General features: G+C 51.3%; 1 protein-coding gene across 2 annotated transcripts; it reads left to right on the forward strand.

Moving 5' to 3' along the window:
* Positions 1-6,864: 6,864 nt before the first annotated feature.
* Positions 6,865-9,521, forward strand: OTX2 (orthodenticle homeobox 2). 2 transcript variants are annotated; one of them, XM_054400298.1, is made up of 3 exons: positions 6,865-6,961; positions 7,373-7,545; positions 8,901-9,521. In XM_054400298.1, the coding sequence occupies exons 1-3, from the start codon at positions 6,865-6,867 to the stop codon at positions 9,519-9,521; spliced, it is 891 nt and encodes a 296-aa protein (XP_054256273.1). The 2 variants fall into 2 exon arrangements, with proteins under 2 accessions (XP_054256273.1, XP_054256275.1); XM_054400300.1 differs by having other exon boundaries at positions 7,394-7,545.
* Positions 9,522-10,740: the final 1,219 nt, after the last annotated feature.

The raw sequence follows: 10,740 nt of genomic DNA on the forward strand, positions 1-10,740 counted from the left end.
ATAAATAATTTTAAAAATGCATTAAAAATAACAACAACAACAACCAAAAAGAAAAAAAATCAAAACCCCACACTCAAGTTCCTACAGCTGCAACAATTACTATTAAATTTTTTTTTCAACTTTTCCCCGAAGCTGCAGAAGGCTGAAGGCAGAGGCAGCTGCGAAGTGTGTGCAGGATTGCTCCAGGAAAGAAGGTTCCCCCTTTTTCCCCCTCTCAGATCCAATCTTTGCAAGAGCCATTCCGACACATTGCTAAGCTAAAGGGAAATTCTCTTTGATAAAGCGGTGTTCCCAGCTTCTGGGTTTTAAAACCTAAATCTATATTCAAATCTGGCTGAAGGTGTGTTCTGGGATTTATGAAAGCCTCTTAAAGGGGTAAATTTACCAAACCGTGACAAAATCATCACAATCTTACTTTAGACATCTGAAGTGGATGAGAATTTTAAAGAGACCCTTGTTTATTTAAGTAACACTGTCCATCTCCGCCACTTGTTTTATTGGCCGCGGGAATTATTCCCAACTTCTGAGGCTGGGGGTGGAGGGGGGGTGGGGGGTGGCTAATGGTGGGGGGTGCAGAGGGAAAGTCTGGGATGTCCCTACCGCTCTCGCACGCTGCAGGCAGGGCAGCAGCTCTGCCTGCCCACTGCTCATGGTCAAGCAGCGCGGGTAGATGCAGGCAGGAATGTCAGAGCTGCGCTGCCAAATTTCCTTTCCCTGGTACTTTCTCCAGGCACTGAATTTTATTTCTCTTGCATTGCTCAGCCCTCTTCTGCCACAGTCCGGCTTCCTCCAGCCCCCAAACATCCCTTTCTTTCTATCTTTTTTTTTTTTTTTCCTTATATTTTAAATCGATTTCGAAAATACCCTCCTGGTCAGGATACACGGGGACGAATTATCTATCTCATTCTTCCAAGGTGGATTAAGGTTATTAAATAATATGTGGGGGCGGGAGATGATGGCAAAGGCGGAGGGTTGGGGCGGGGGGGAAGGGTTCAATCGGGATATTTATTACTGGTGTTCTGCTAAAGGAGAGGCTGAGGGATGGCGTGGCCATGCGACATGAGGGGAGGTGAGAGGGAAGGGTTTGCCAGGCAAGCAAGGGTGGGGGGATGCTGCAAAGAAATGATGGGGGGGGGGCTGCAGCCCCTCATTATTCTCCTGAAAAAAAAACCCTCAACTAAGCAAACAAAAGCACCAAAAAGTGCCCCCAAAATAGTATCATGGGTCTAGGAGAGAGAACTCAAAACATAACTCCAAGAAGTGCAGGAGCTAGGCGTCCCGGAGAGGCTGGGCGTACCAAACGGGGGTGCCCAGGATACCAACTTTCTTCCAAGTCTCCTCGCAAAAGAAACGAAAACTCGAAGCCGCCAAAGTGGGAACAGATCCGGCGAGCAGGGCTGCGGCTGCTTTTGTGCGAGGGGTTATTTTATTTGTTTGTTTGTTTATTTGTTTAATTTCCCCTCCTTTTCCCTATCTCCTTCCCTTTTTTGCCCATTCCTTCCTCCTCATCTCTGAGAGGAAAACCACCATCAAAACCTCAGACCAAACCCACAGCACCCGACCAACCCAAATCCAAGCATCCCAAACCTGCTTCTGCAAACCTCCAGCCCGGACTGCCACCGCCAGCGCTAAAGTCCAAGGACAAACCACGTTGGATTGCAGGCAGCCAGGCTCAGAGAGAGCCACAAAGAGGGGAATTAATTGCTATAACTTCATTAACATAGGTCACCCCATTAAAATGATCGAGCCGCTGCATTTTTTTCCCTATTGTCAGAACTGAGGAAGGTGGTGTGAGCGCTGCCTCCCTCTGAACTCAGCTGCCTCCGTCCTCCTGCTCTTTGCCAAACCTTTATTATCGGGATTTCTCTGATCCGGGGAGAGTTGAGCGGGGAAGGGAGGTGTGGTAAGTGTGTCCCAGAGCCCGGTCCCGGTGTGCCCGGCTGGGCTCTGCTGGGTGGTGGGAATCCTGTCCTTCCCCGGCCCTTTTCACCCCCCACCCCTCTTTTTGCTGCATCGTATTTATTTCTATTAAAATATGTTCCTATTTTGAAAATTCAACTCAACGCCGCTACCCGAATCCCATTTCTCACCATTATCCCTAAATACCTTATATATATTAAAAAAAACCCAACCCAAACCAAAACAAACGCCCCCCAAACCCCCCCCCCATTCCTCCCCCCAACCAACCAACCAGACAAACAAAAAACCCCAAAACACATTTATTCCTCTCCCTCCCAGGTGACTCAATTCCCTTCGCTCCGGGGACACTTGGGCCTTGGGAGATGCAGGCCGCTCCGCGGGGGCGGAATGAGGGTACCTGAGGTTGCGGACATCCCGCTCCCCTCTGTCTCAAGGGGTGTGGGGGAGTATCCCCTTTGCTTTCACGGATTTCCTCTCCCCCAGCTCCACACTGCTCAGCTAAGGGCTCCTGCCAGTCTCTGCGTTTCGCCTTTTCCAAATATTTACTTATATGTTTTAATATCTTTTGTTGTTGTTGTTGTTGTTATTATCCCCCCTCCGAGCTATCTGCTGAGCCCCCCCTTCTCTTCTTCCCTCGGGCAACACACTAACGCCATGGCTGCTACTGTCCATCACGTTAATTTCTACAATGACTTCACACGCTCCGCTCCAGAATGTATATTTTTTTAAAGCGAGCAGGTCCTTTGAATGTATATTCTCGTGTCATTTCGGTGGCTGTTATTTCTCGCTTGATTGTCCCCCCGGTACAGCAGCGGCCTGTTTTTTCCTCCCCCTCTTGTGTGTTTTGATTATTTTCCCCCTGGCTTAGATGTGTCAATCACTCTCTCCCTGCCATTGGTTGGAGAGTTTGCGTCAAAAAGTTGCCAGAGAAGGCGCTTTCTCAGCAAAGCTCCCCGAGAGAGGTAGAGACCTCAGCTCCAACGCACCCTGCCACCAGTATTCAAAATAAAAATCACTTCACCATCTCCAGCACCAGCCAGCTCTGTATGTACCGAGCCCAGAACCCCAACATCCCTCTATCCCTCTCCTTTCCCCTCCCTTCCCTCCTTCCCCCTCCCTCCTCCCCCCCCCATTTATTCTTCTTTTTCAAACAATTTTTTTTCCTCTTCCCCCCGCCCCCCCCACACCTCCCACACCCAGCCCCCACCTCTCCTCCCCTTCCCCATGTCTTGGGCATGATGTATGCGGCCAGCTCTCTAACCTCCCGCTTTGTGCTTTCTCTCCCAGCTCAGCCCGAGCCCTGAATTTGGAGAGGATCCGGGCGGCAGTTTTCACCCCTCGCCCCCCATCCCTGCCCGTGGCTTCGGCGAGCCTCGCAGGTAAGTGCGACCCGCTGCCTTCTGCCTTCCTCTTTCTCATCGGGCAGAAATGCAAGGGAAAGGGGGAATTAAAATTATTATTATTATTATGTTCATTACGATGATGATGTGCGCTGGGCAGTGTATTCGTAAGGCGGAGGGGACTAAGCGGCTGCCCGGAGGAGATGCCTGGGGGAGGCCGGGCCAGGCCGGGCAGAGATGAAGGAGAAGGAAAACGGCCCCGGCTCGGTCGGGAGATTGGTGGGGAGCGGGAGCTGCTGGATGAAAAGATGAAAGGGAGTAAATTCAGGAAGAGACAAGGCAATTCCCACCGCACCCCTTCCCCGACCGGGCTGTCTTCCGCGGGCGGGCGCGGTTCTTCTCCGCAATTTCTTCGGGTATGTGTTTTATTTCCCCCCCTCTCCGCCCAGTTTTTTTAGTTTCTTCCTTAGCCCCAAGATGGACTTTTAAAATTAGAAATAACCGGGAAGAATTTTCTCCCCACTTTTGGGTCCTGCGTGGGACGTTCCTCTTCTTTCTCCTCCTCCTCCTCCTCCTTGCGATGCAAAGACTAAGCAAAGTAATTTTGGAAAAGGTGTCTTTGAGCGGGAGAACCGGGATGGAATATCAAGGAGAGAAACCTTCAAGGCGTTTTAGGGCCGGGGCTTCATGGCTCGGTGTGGGTGAAATGGATGGCGAGAAATGCATCCAGGTTGGAGAGGAGCTGGAGCCTTGGAGCGTTTCTTCACCTCATATGTATATAGTCTTCCGAAAGGCATGGATCGGGTATAACGCGCACAACTCCGGCCTCTCTCCTTTGAACCGACAAAGGGAAAGTCGGGAAAGTCCTAGTGCACCAGCACATGTTTCGTTAGATCTAAAAATCTCCTTCACTGTCCTGAGTTATTTAGATTTTGACTGCTCAGAGAAGTTGAGTTTTATTTTTTTACTTCCTTGTAAAAGATGCGACTCCAGTTCATAAAATAAAACCCAAACCCAACTCCAACCAAAACAACCAACCAAGCCCCAAAAAGTACAAATAAAAATTTGTATTGGATGACGATGGGGAAGCAGAGATGGGTCAGCCGGCTCCACGGCGGAGGTCACTGCCCGTCGAGCCCAGCTCCATCTCTCCTGACCGGCCTTTCGCTTGCCCGCACTGGCCGCGGAGCTGGGCTCGGGTTTTGGGGGAACGAAGAGCGGGGGTCTGCTTAGCAGAGCCAGGGATGAGTTCATCCCTACGGACTTGGAACAAGGGAAAAATTTCCGTGCTGAGAAATATCAATTCAAACCTTTCCTTATGTAATTAGAAATTAAAAAGAAAAATAAATAGGAAATGAGGCGGAGCCCGGTGCAAACTCTCGTTTGCAAAAAAAAAAAAACCCAAAAAAACAAACAACAAACCAAAACAAAATTCTTTTTCTCTTTCGGCACCTTCCCCAGCTCCGCGGGAGTTTCTCCTCGATGTTTCCCCCCGCCCCTACCCGCATCAAGCCTCTCGCATCCCCCTGCAGCGCGGCCAAGGGCAAAGCTCGCAGCCTTGCGCGCCCGGCCGCGGATCACTGCCTTGCATTAATCAGCCCGGGCGATCAGCGGAGCGGGGGCCGGTGGCCCGTAATTAGGGAGCGTGTGCCGCCCGGATTATCTCGTTAGTTTATCAAGAAAACATTTATTATAATTAATTCTCGGACGGGGTAATTATTATTGAGCGAGGGCAGAGCAACTGGTAGCCGGGTTCTTTGCGAAGCTGGGGATGGGGGGGGAGGAGGGGAAAAAAGTGACAGATTGCGGAGTGAAGCCGTTGCTCCGCAGGCTGCGAGGGCCACCCCGGGATGCGCGACCGCGGTGGAGCGGCTCCGCGGGCGGCCGTGCTAGGCTGGATCTTCGGCGTGGTGCCGCAGAGTTTAATAGAGCGGAGGTTTGGGGTTATTTTGTGTTTGTTTCCTTTTTTTTTTTTTTTTTAATTTGATGCGGTGTTTGGTTTTTGTGGTGGGTTTTTTGTTTGTTTATTTATTGTTTTCGTTTATTTTCTCCTCGTTTTTAAGGGATTGGCAAAATCAGTTTTACTCTCCCGTGCATCTTGAGCTGGAGAACAAATTTGTGGCCGAACCCTTAGGGTGGACCGGGGGTTCCCTTATCCCACATCGGCCCCTCTTCAGGCTCCCTCTGAGAATGTGGCTGTTAAAATCGAGGCCCGACCCTGCGCTCCCCGCGCTAGGTGCGAGCCCGCTTCGCGGCAAAGGGGGGAAAGGGAAAACTCCTCACCGCGAAGAATCGGCACCGACGGAACGGGGAGAGGAGAGGGGTTTGCACCAGGGCCACGAGTTCCTGCAGGAGCCCCCCGGCAGCGCTCAGCCCTCCCTGTGTGGTTTGTTAGCTGAAACGCGGAGTTTTGAGGTGTTTGGGGCAGAAAGTTGTGTTAGCGTTCTTTCTTTCGACGGCCGCCGGCAACGGAGAGAAGGGCAAAATTTTGCCCCAAAAGACCAAAATAAAAAAGATTTTCCACAGGAAAAAGGGTCTTAACTTTTTCAAGAGCCCTGACCTGGCCCCTTGTCGGCCATTTTTTGGCGAAATGCTTGTGTTTGCCTCCCCTCTTGCCCCCCGCTGCATTGAGCCTGGGACACCGAAAAGCCCCCGGAGCCGGGGGAGACGCTCGCCCACCTGCCGGGGCTCGTCCCAGGGCCGCTCCCCACTGAGGTGTTTGTTTTAGCTTCAGCTCCGTCATCAAGATTTTCTTGAAAGCCTAATAAATCTGTTACTTGCCTCCAAATCTAATTACCCGGTGTACTAATTAGGTGCAAATGGCCGGTGGAAATTACTGCAGACGTGGACTGATGGCGGTAGAACAGAAAAGTTTGTCTCTTCCCGAGCGGGCATTTGAGCTCTGAAATGCAGCAAACGTCGAGGGGGAAGGGGAAAAGAGGAGTTGGTGGAGGAGGAGGTGGAGGGGCGCGGGGGAAAGGTTTGAATGTTGCCCAAACCTGGGATAATTAAAGTCCTTGCAAGAGACTCGGGGAGAGATAGGTTTCTTGAATTGTTTCTTTGTTTCTCACCCTTGGGCTTTGTTATCTGCATTATTTATTTAGCCGAGGGGTTCTTTGTGTCTGCCAATGGCCCCAATCAAGTTTTGCTTGAGACAATTAGCCGGTGCCCGGCCGGGAATCCTATGCAAATGCCCCGGGCTGCTGTACAATGCGGGCAGTTGAAGGCATGGGGGAGAGTTTTGTTCGGGCAGTAATTACTGGCTGGGATGTGCCTCCCTCTCCCTTTCCCTCCCCTCTTCGCCCTTTTTTTGGGGGAAAGATGCGTTATCTAGTCAGTCACTCCCAGCTCCCAAATCCGGCTGGGGTCCGGCTTTATGAGCTGGAGGTTTGAAGACAGAGGGGGGATAAAAACTGGGAGGGGGCAGCAAGCTGTCCTGACCACCCCCCGGCAACAACCCTCCCTCTTCTCCCTCCTCCGCAGGCACCTGGCGGCCCCCTTCACCCGACGGCACCCCCAGGCACTGCCCGGGGCAGGCAGGGCGCTCGGCCGGCTCCCCCTCGCCCGGATTTCGGCCAACTCTCTTCCCCGCCACAACTTTAGCATGATGTCTTATCTTAAGCAACCACCTTACGCAGTCAATGGCCTGAGTCTCACAACCTCGGGCATGGATTTGTTGCATCCGTCCGTCGGTTATCCCGGTAAGCCACGTTTTTCTTCCCTCTTCCCCTCACTTTACTCTCCCCCCACCCACCCCCCCTTTTTTTTTTTTTTTTTTTAAACCCACGGAGGAGAAGGCACCGAGCTTTTAGAAGGCACAACATTTCCAAGAGACTGTGATGGATTGGGTAGATGGAGGGCTTGAGGTTCCCCTTTCTCCCTTCTTCCTCACTCTCAACTTCTTATCCGGGGAAGGGTCTGCCAAGTATGGGCCACTCTGGACAAATGCTCCAGACCCATCCAGGGGAGACAGGGAGGTGGGATTGCTGCCCGGTAGCAGCTGAGGACTGGGGTGTTGGTCGCCCATGAAAAGTGGGGAAATAGGGGTCCCTCCCCTGGGGAAGGGGCTGGAGAAGACTGAAGGGGCTGAGGGGCCGCTGACTGACAGCCAGGGCCTCTGGCTCCTTTCGCAGCCACCCCCCGAAAGCAGCGGAGGGAGCGCACGACCTTCACCCGGGCTCAGCTGGATGTGCTGGAGGCCCTTTTCGCCAAGACCCGCTACCCCGACATCTTCATGCGGGAGGAGGTGGCCCTGAAAATCAACCTGCCCGAGTCCAGAGTTCAGGTAGGAAGCAGGGTGACCCCGAAGAACCCAACCCTGTCCCCTACTTCCATCCTGGTGTGAAGGGTTTGGGCTGGCAGGGAGGCGACTGGGCTGTTCTAGGGAATGGGGTCAATCTTGGAGGGGGATCAAGCCCCTGTGGGGTGCAGGAGGTTTACAGATGGATGAAGGTGCAGAGGGATGGAGTGACAATTTTCCTACCCGGGGCTGAAGTGCAGCCCCCCTCTTCCTCCCTGCGCATTGGCGGGGTTTCAACAGCTCCCAGGTCCCAGCTCCTGAGTCCTCTGCACCCCTCCCCAGCACCCTCGGCTTCTGTGATCTGGGCAAGCCTCCCCAGCATTCCCGGTGCCTGTCCCGGGTGCCAAGTCCCAGCATGTCCTGCAGTCGATTTGGGCCCTTGTTGAAGCTGTAAAGGATCCCCCCCTTCCCCAGGGATCCCTGCATCCCCGGAGTAAGGCCAGACTGGGATCCCCATTCACACCAATACCGAGTGAGGGCTTCCTCTTCTTTTGAAGGGACTTTGATTATTGAGGGGATGTCTTGGTGAAGGGGACCTCTCTCCTGGGGCTGGGCTGCATCTCCTCTGCAAGCAAATCACAGGGGCCCAATCCAGACAGCATTTTGGAGATGCTGCTGGCAGGGCAGGAGCATCCTGACCCCAGCATGGATCCAGGACACCCCTGCAGCTAGGGCTGCTCCAAAACCATCCCTGCTGCTTGCGCCTCTCTGAGGCTTCCCTAGGTTGTGTGGTGCTGGGGAACATGGAGCATGGTCACTGATACCCCACATCAAATCCCATCCTTCTTCATGAAACCTCCCCAGCACTTCTCCTCCCAACAATCAGCTCTCTTGGTCCCTGCTAAGAGAGGGTGAGAAGGGTTTGGGGTCGACTCTGGCCAGGGTGAAGTGGTGAGAGCAGAGAGCCTATTGAGAGGGTAGATGAGACATCTTTACCCTATTTCCCCAAACCCTGCCTCTGTTATCCTAATCGTTCCCTCCTTTTCTGATGCTCTATTGTTTCTAGTTAAGGGCTTGATTTCAACAGGCCTTAAATGGGGATTCCTGGGGGTCCCCGACTGTCAAACAAGGACCACTTCCCTCTACCTCCTGCCATCCCTTCCCCCCAAAAATGACCTTATTAAGGAGTTTGATTTGCCCTTTTCCACTTGTTATCACTGCTAATGATATCAGGGAGGGGGAGCCCCGGAGCATTTCTTTGCAGCGACCTGCAGCCCTCCACTTAGTGCCTCCTTCCCGAAGAGGTCTCCCGGCTATCAGCTCTTTCCCCACCTTGGTGTTGCCTGCACATCCCTAACATTAGGCTTTTTCTCTCTTCCTCCCCATGTCTGGGTCTCAAGGTGTGGTTTAAAAACCGCCGAGCCAAGTGCCGGCAGCAGCAGCAGCAGCAGCAGAACGGGGGCCAGAACAAGGTACGACCAGCTAAAAAGAAGAATTCACCAGCTCGGGAAGTGAGTTCGGAGAGTGGGACCAGCGGGCAGTTCACTCCCCCCTCCAGTACCTCGGTCCCTACCATTTCCAGCAGCAGTGCCCCTGTATCCATCTGGAGCCCAGCATCCATCTCCCCGCTCTCAGATCCCCTGTCCACCTCATCCTCCTGCATGCAGAGATCCTATCCTATGACCTACACCCAGGCATCAGGCTACAGCCAAGGATACGCTGGCTCAACCTCTTATTTTGGAGGGATGGACTGTGGATCTTACTTGACCCCTATGCACCACCAGCTTCCTGGACCGGGGGCTACCCTGAGTCCCATGGGTGCAAATGCGGTCACCAGCCACCTCAACCAGTCTCCAGCCTCGCTCTCCACCCAGGGCTATGGAGCCTCCAGTTTGGGCTTTAACTCCACCACTGATTGCTTGGATTATAAAGACCAAACCGCTTCCTGGAAGTTAAACTTCAATGCTGACTGCTTGGATTATAAGGACCAGACATCATCATGGAAGTTCCAGGTTTTGTGAAGAACCTTTGTGATAATGAGTGAAATCACAACGAGAACAAACAGGCTGGGCTGAGCGCTCTAGTTTTAGTCAGGTCTTGGTTAAATTAAAGAGAAAAAAAATTAACTCAATGGACAAACAAATGAACAAAAAAATAAACCAACAGCAACAAGAGGGGGACAGTGTTGGTGTGATCCCGTTCAGACTCATCTCCTGCTCGGACGCTCTGGAAAAGGAATAATAAAGAGGAAAAACAGAGAAGGAAGGCCTTAAATGGACAGATCATCTAGTGAGCAGAAAGCAGACAGACCCATCTGTGTTCTTCCTAGTTTTAGGCAATTGTTGGGGTTTCTTTGTTTGGAAGATGTGGGCGATTGTCCCACCTATGGGCCAGTTTAAAAAAAAAAACAAAACAAAACAAACAAACAAAAACAACAAAAAAAAGTTTAAAAAAAGTCTAGGTTTTTATTTCTTTTTTTGTGTGTGTGTGGAAAGATCCTTCACCCAGAGGTTTCCAGTGTGTTAGCCAACCCTCAGTTAAAATGTTTGGAACGGACAACATCTCTCTTTTTCTCCTTCTTTTTCTCCCTCCCTCTTTGTTTCTTTCTCTCTCTCTTGCTCTCGAGCTCATCCAACTGTTTCATGCTCAACTTACTGAAGTTGGCACCCGGAGAACTTGGTTCAGGGCTGTGTGGGTTGTGTGACTGATTGTCCTAGCTGCACTACTTTATTTAAAGATAAGAAAAAAAAAAAAGATAATGTTCATAAGGAGTCAATATGTAGTTTTCAAGAGACAATCAGTGTGTGTCTTATATAAATGGTACATCTGTGGTTTTTAATCTGTGCTAGACTTCAAAACTGTGATCTCCTGTATTGTATGCAACTATGAACTCTGCACCAGCAGGAGTTCTGCTGTGATTTAAATAGGTTATAATTATAAGTGAAATTCAGAGCAACTGAGTTACCTATTATCATCCTTTTGAAAAAAAAAAAAAAAGGAAAAAAAATCACAAAAAACACGATCGCCTTTCACCTGAGGTGAACTGCACTGAAACTTTTTACAACAAAACTCTCTCTGAATGAAAGAGACCGAAAAAATCCACCCCACCTGAGGACATTAAACTCCTCTGGAGCTCACTTACTGCTGGTCACACTGGCAGTAACCCTCAAATCCAACAGGACTTTGGGCAGTTGCTCTGACTGGATGAATTTAACCAGAGAAATTCATTGTCGTTTATGC

Source organism: Indicator indicator, chromosome 4 (genome assembly GCF_027791375.1).
Source record: "Indicator indicator isolate 239-I01 chromosome 4, UM_Iind_1.1, whole genome shotgun sequence".
Classification (NCBI taxonomy): domain Eukaryota; kingdom Metazoa; phylum Chordata; class Aves; order Piciformes; family Indicatoridae; genus Indicator; species Indicator indicator.

Excerpts from the sequence above, each read along its gene's own strand:
- OTX2 (XM_054400298.1), top strand. The coding sequence starts at position 6,865 with ATGATGTCTTATCTTAAGCAACCACCTTACGCAGTCAATGGCCTGAGT. Across the intron at positions 6,962-7,372 it reads TCCGTCCGTCGGTTATCCCG|GGCCTCTGGCTCCTTTCGCA; the intron begins GTAAGCCACGTT and ends ACTGACAGCCAG. Across the intron at positions 7,546-8,900 it reads TGCCCGAGTCCAGAGTTCAG|GTGTGGTTTAAAAACCGCCG; the intron begins GTAGGAAGCAGG and ends CTGGGTCTCAAG.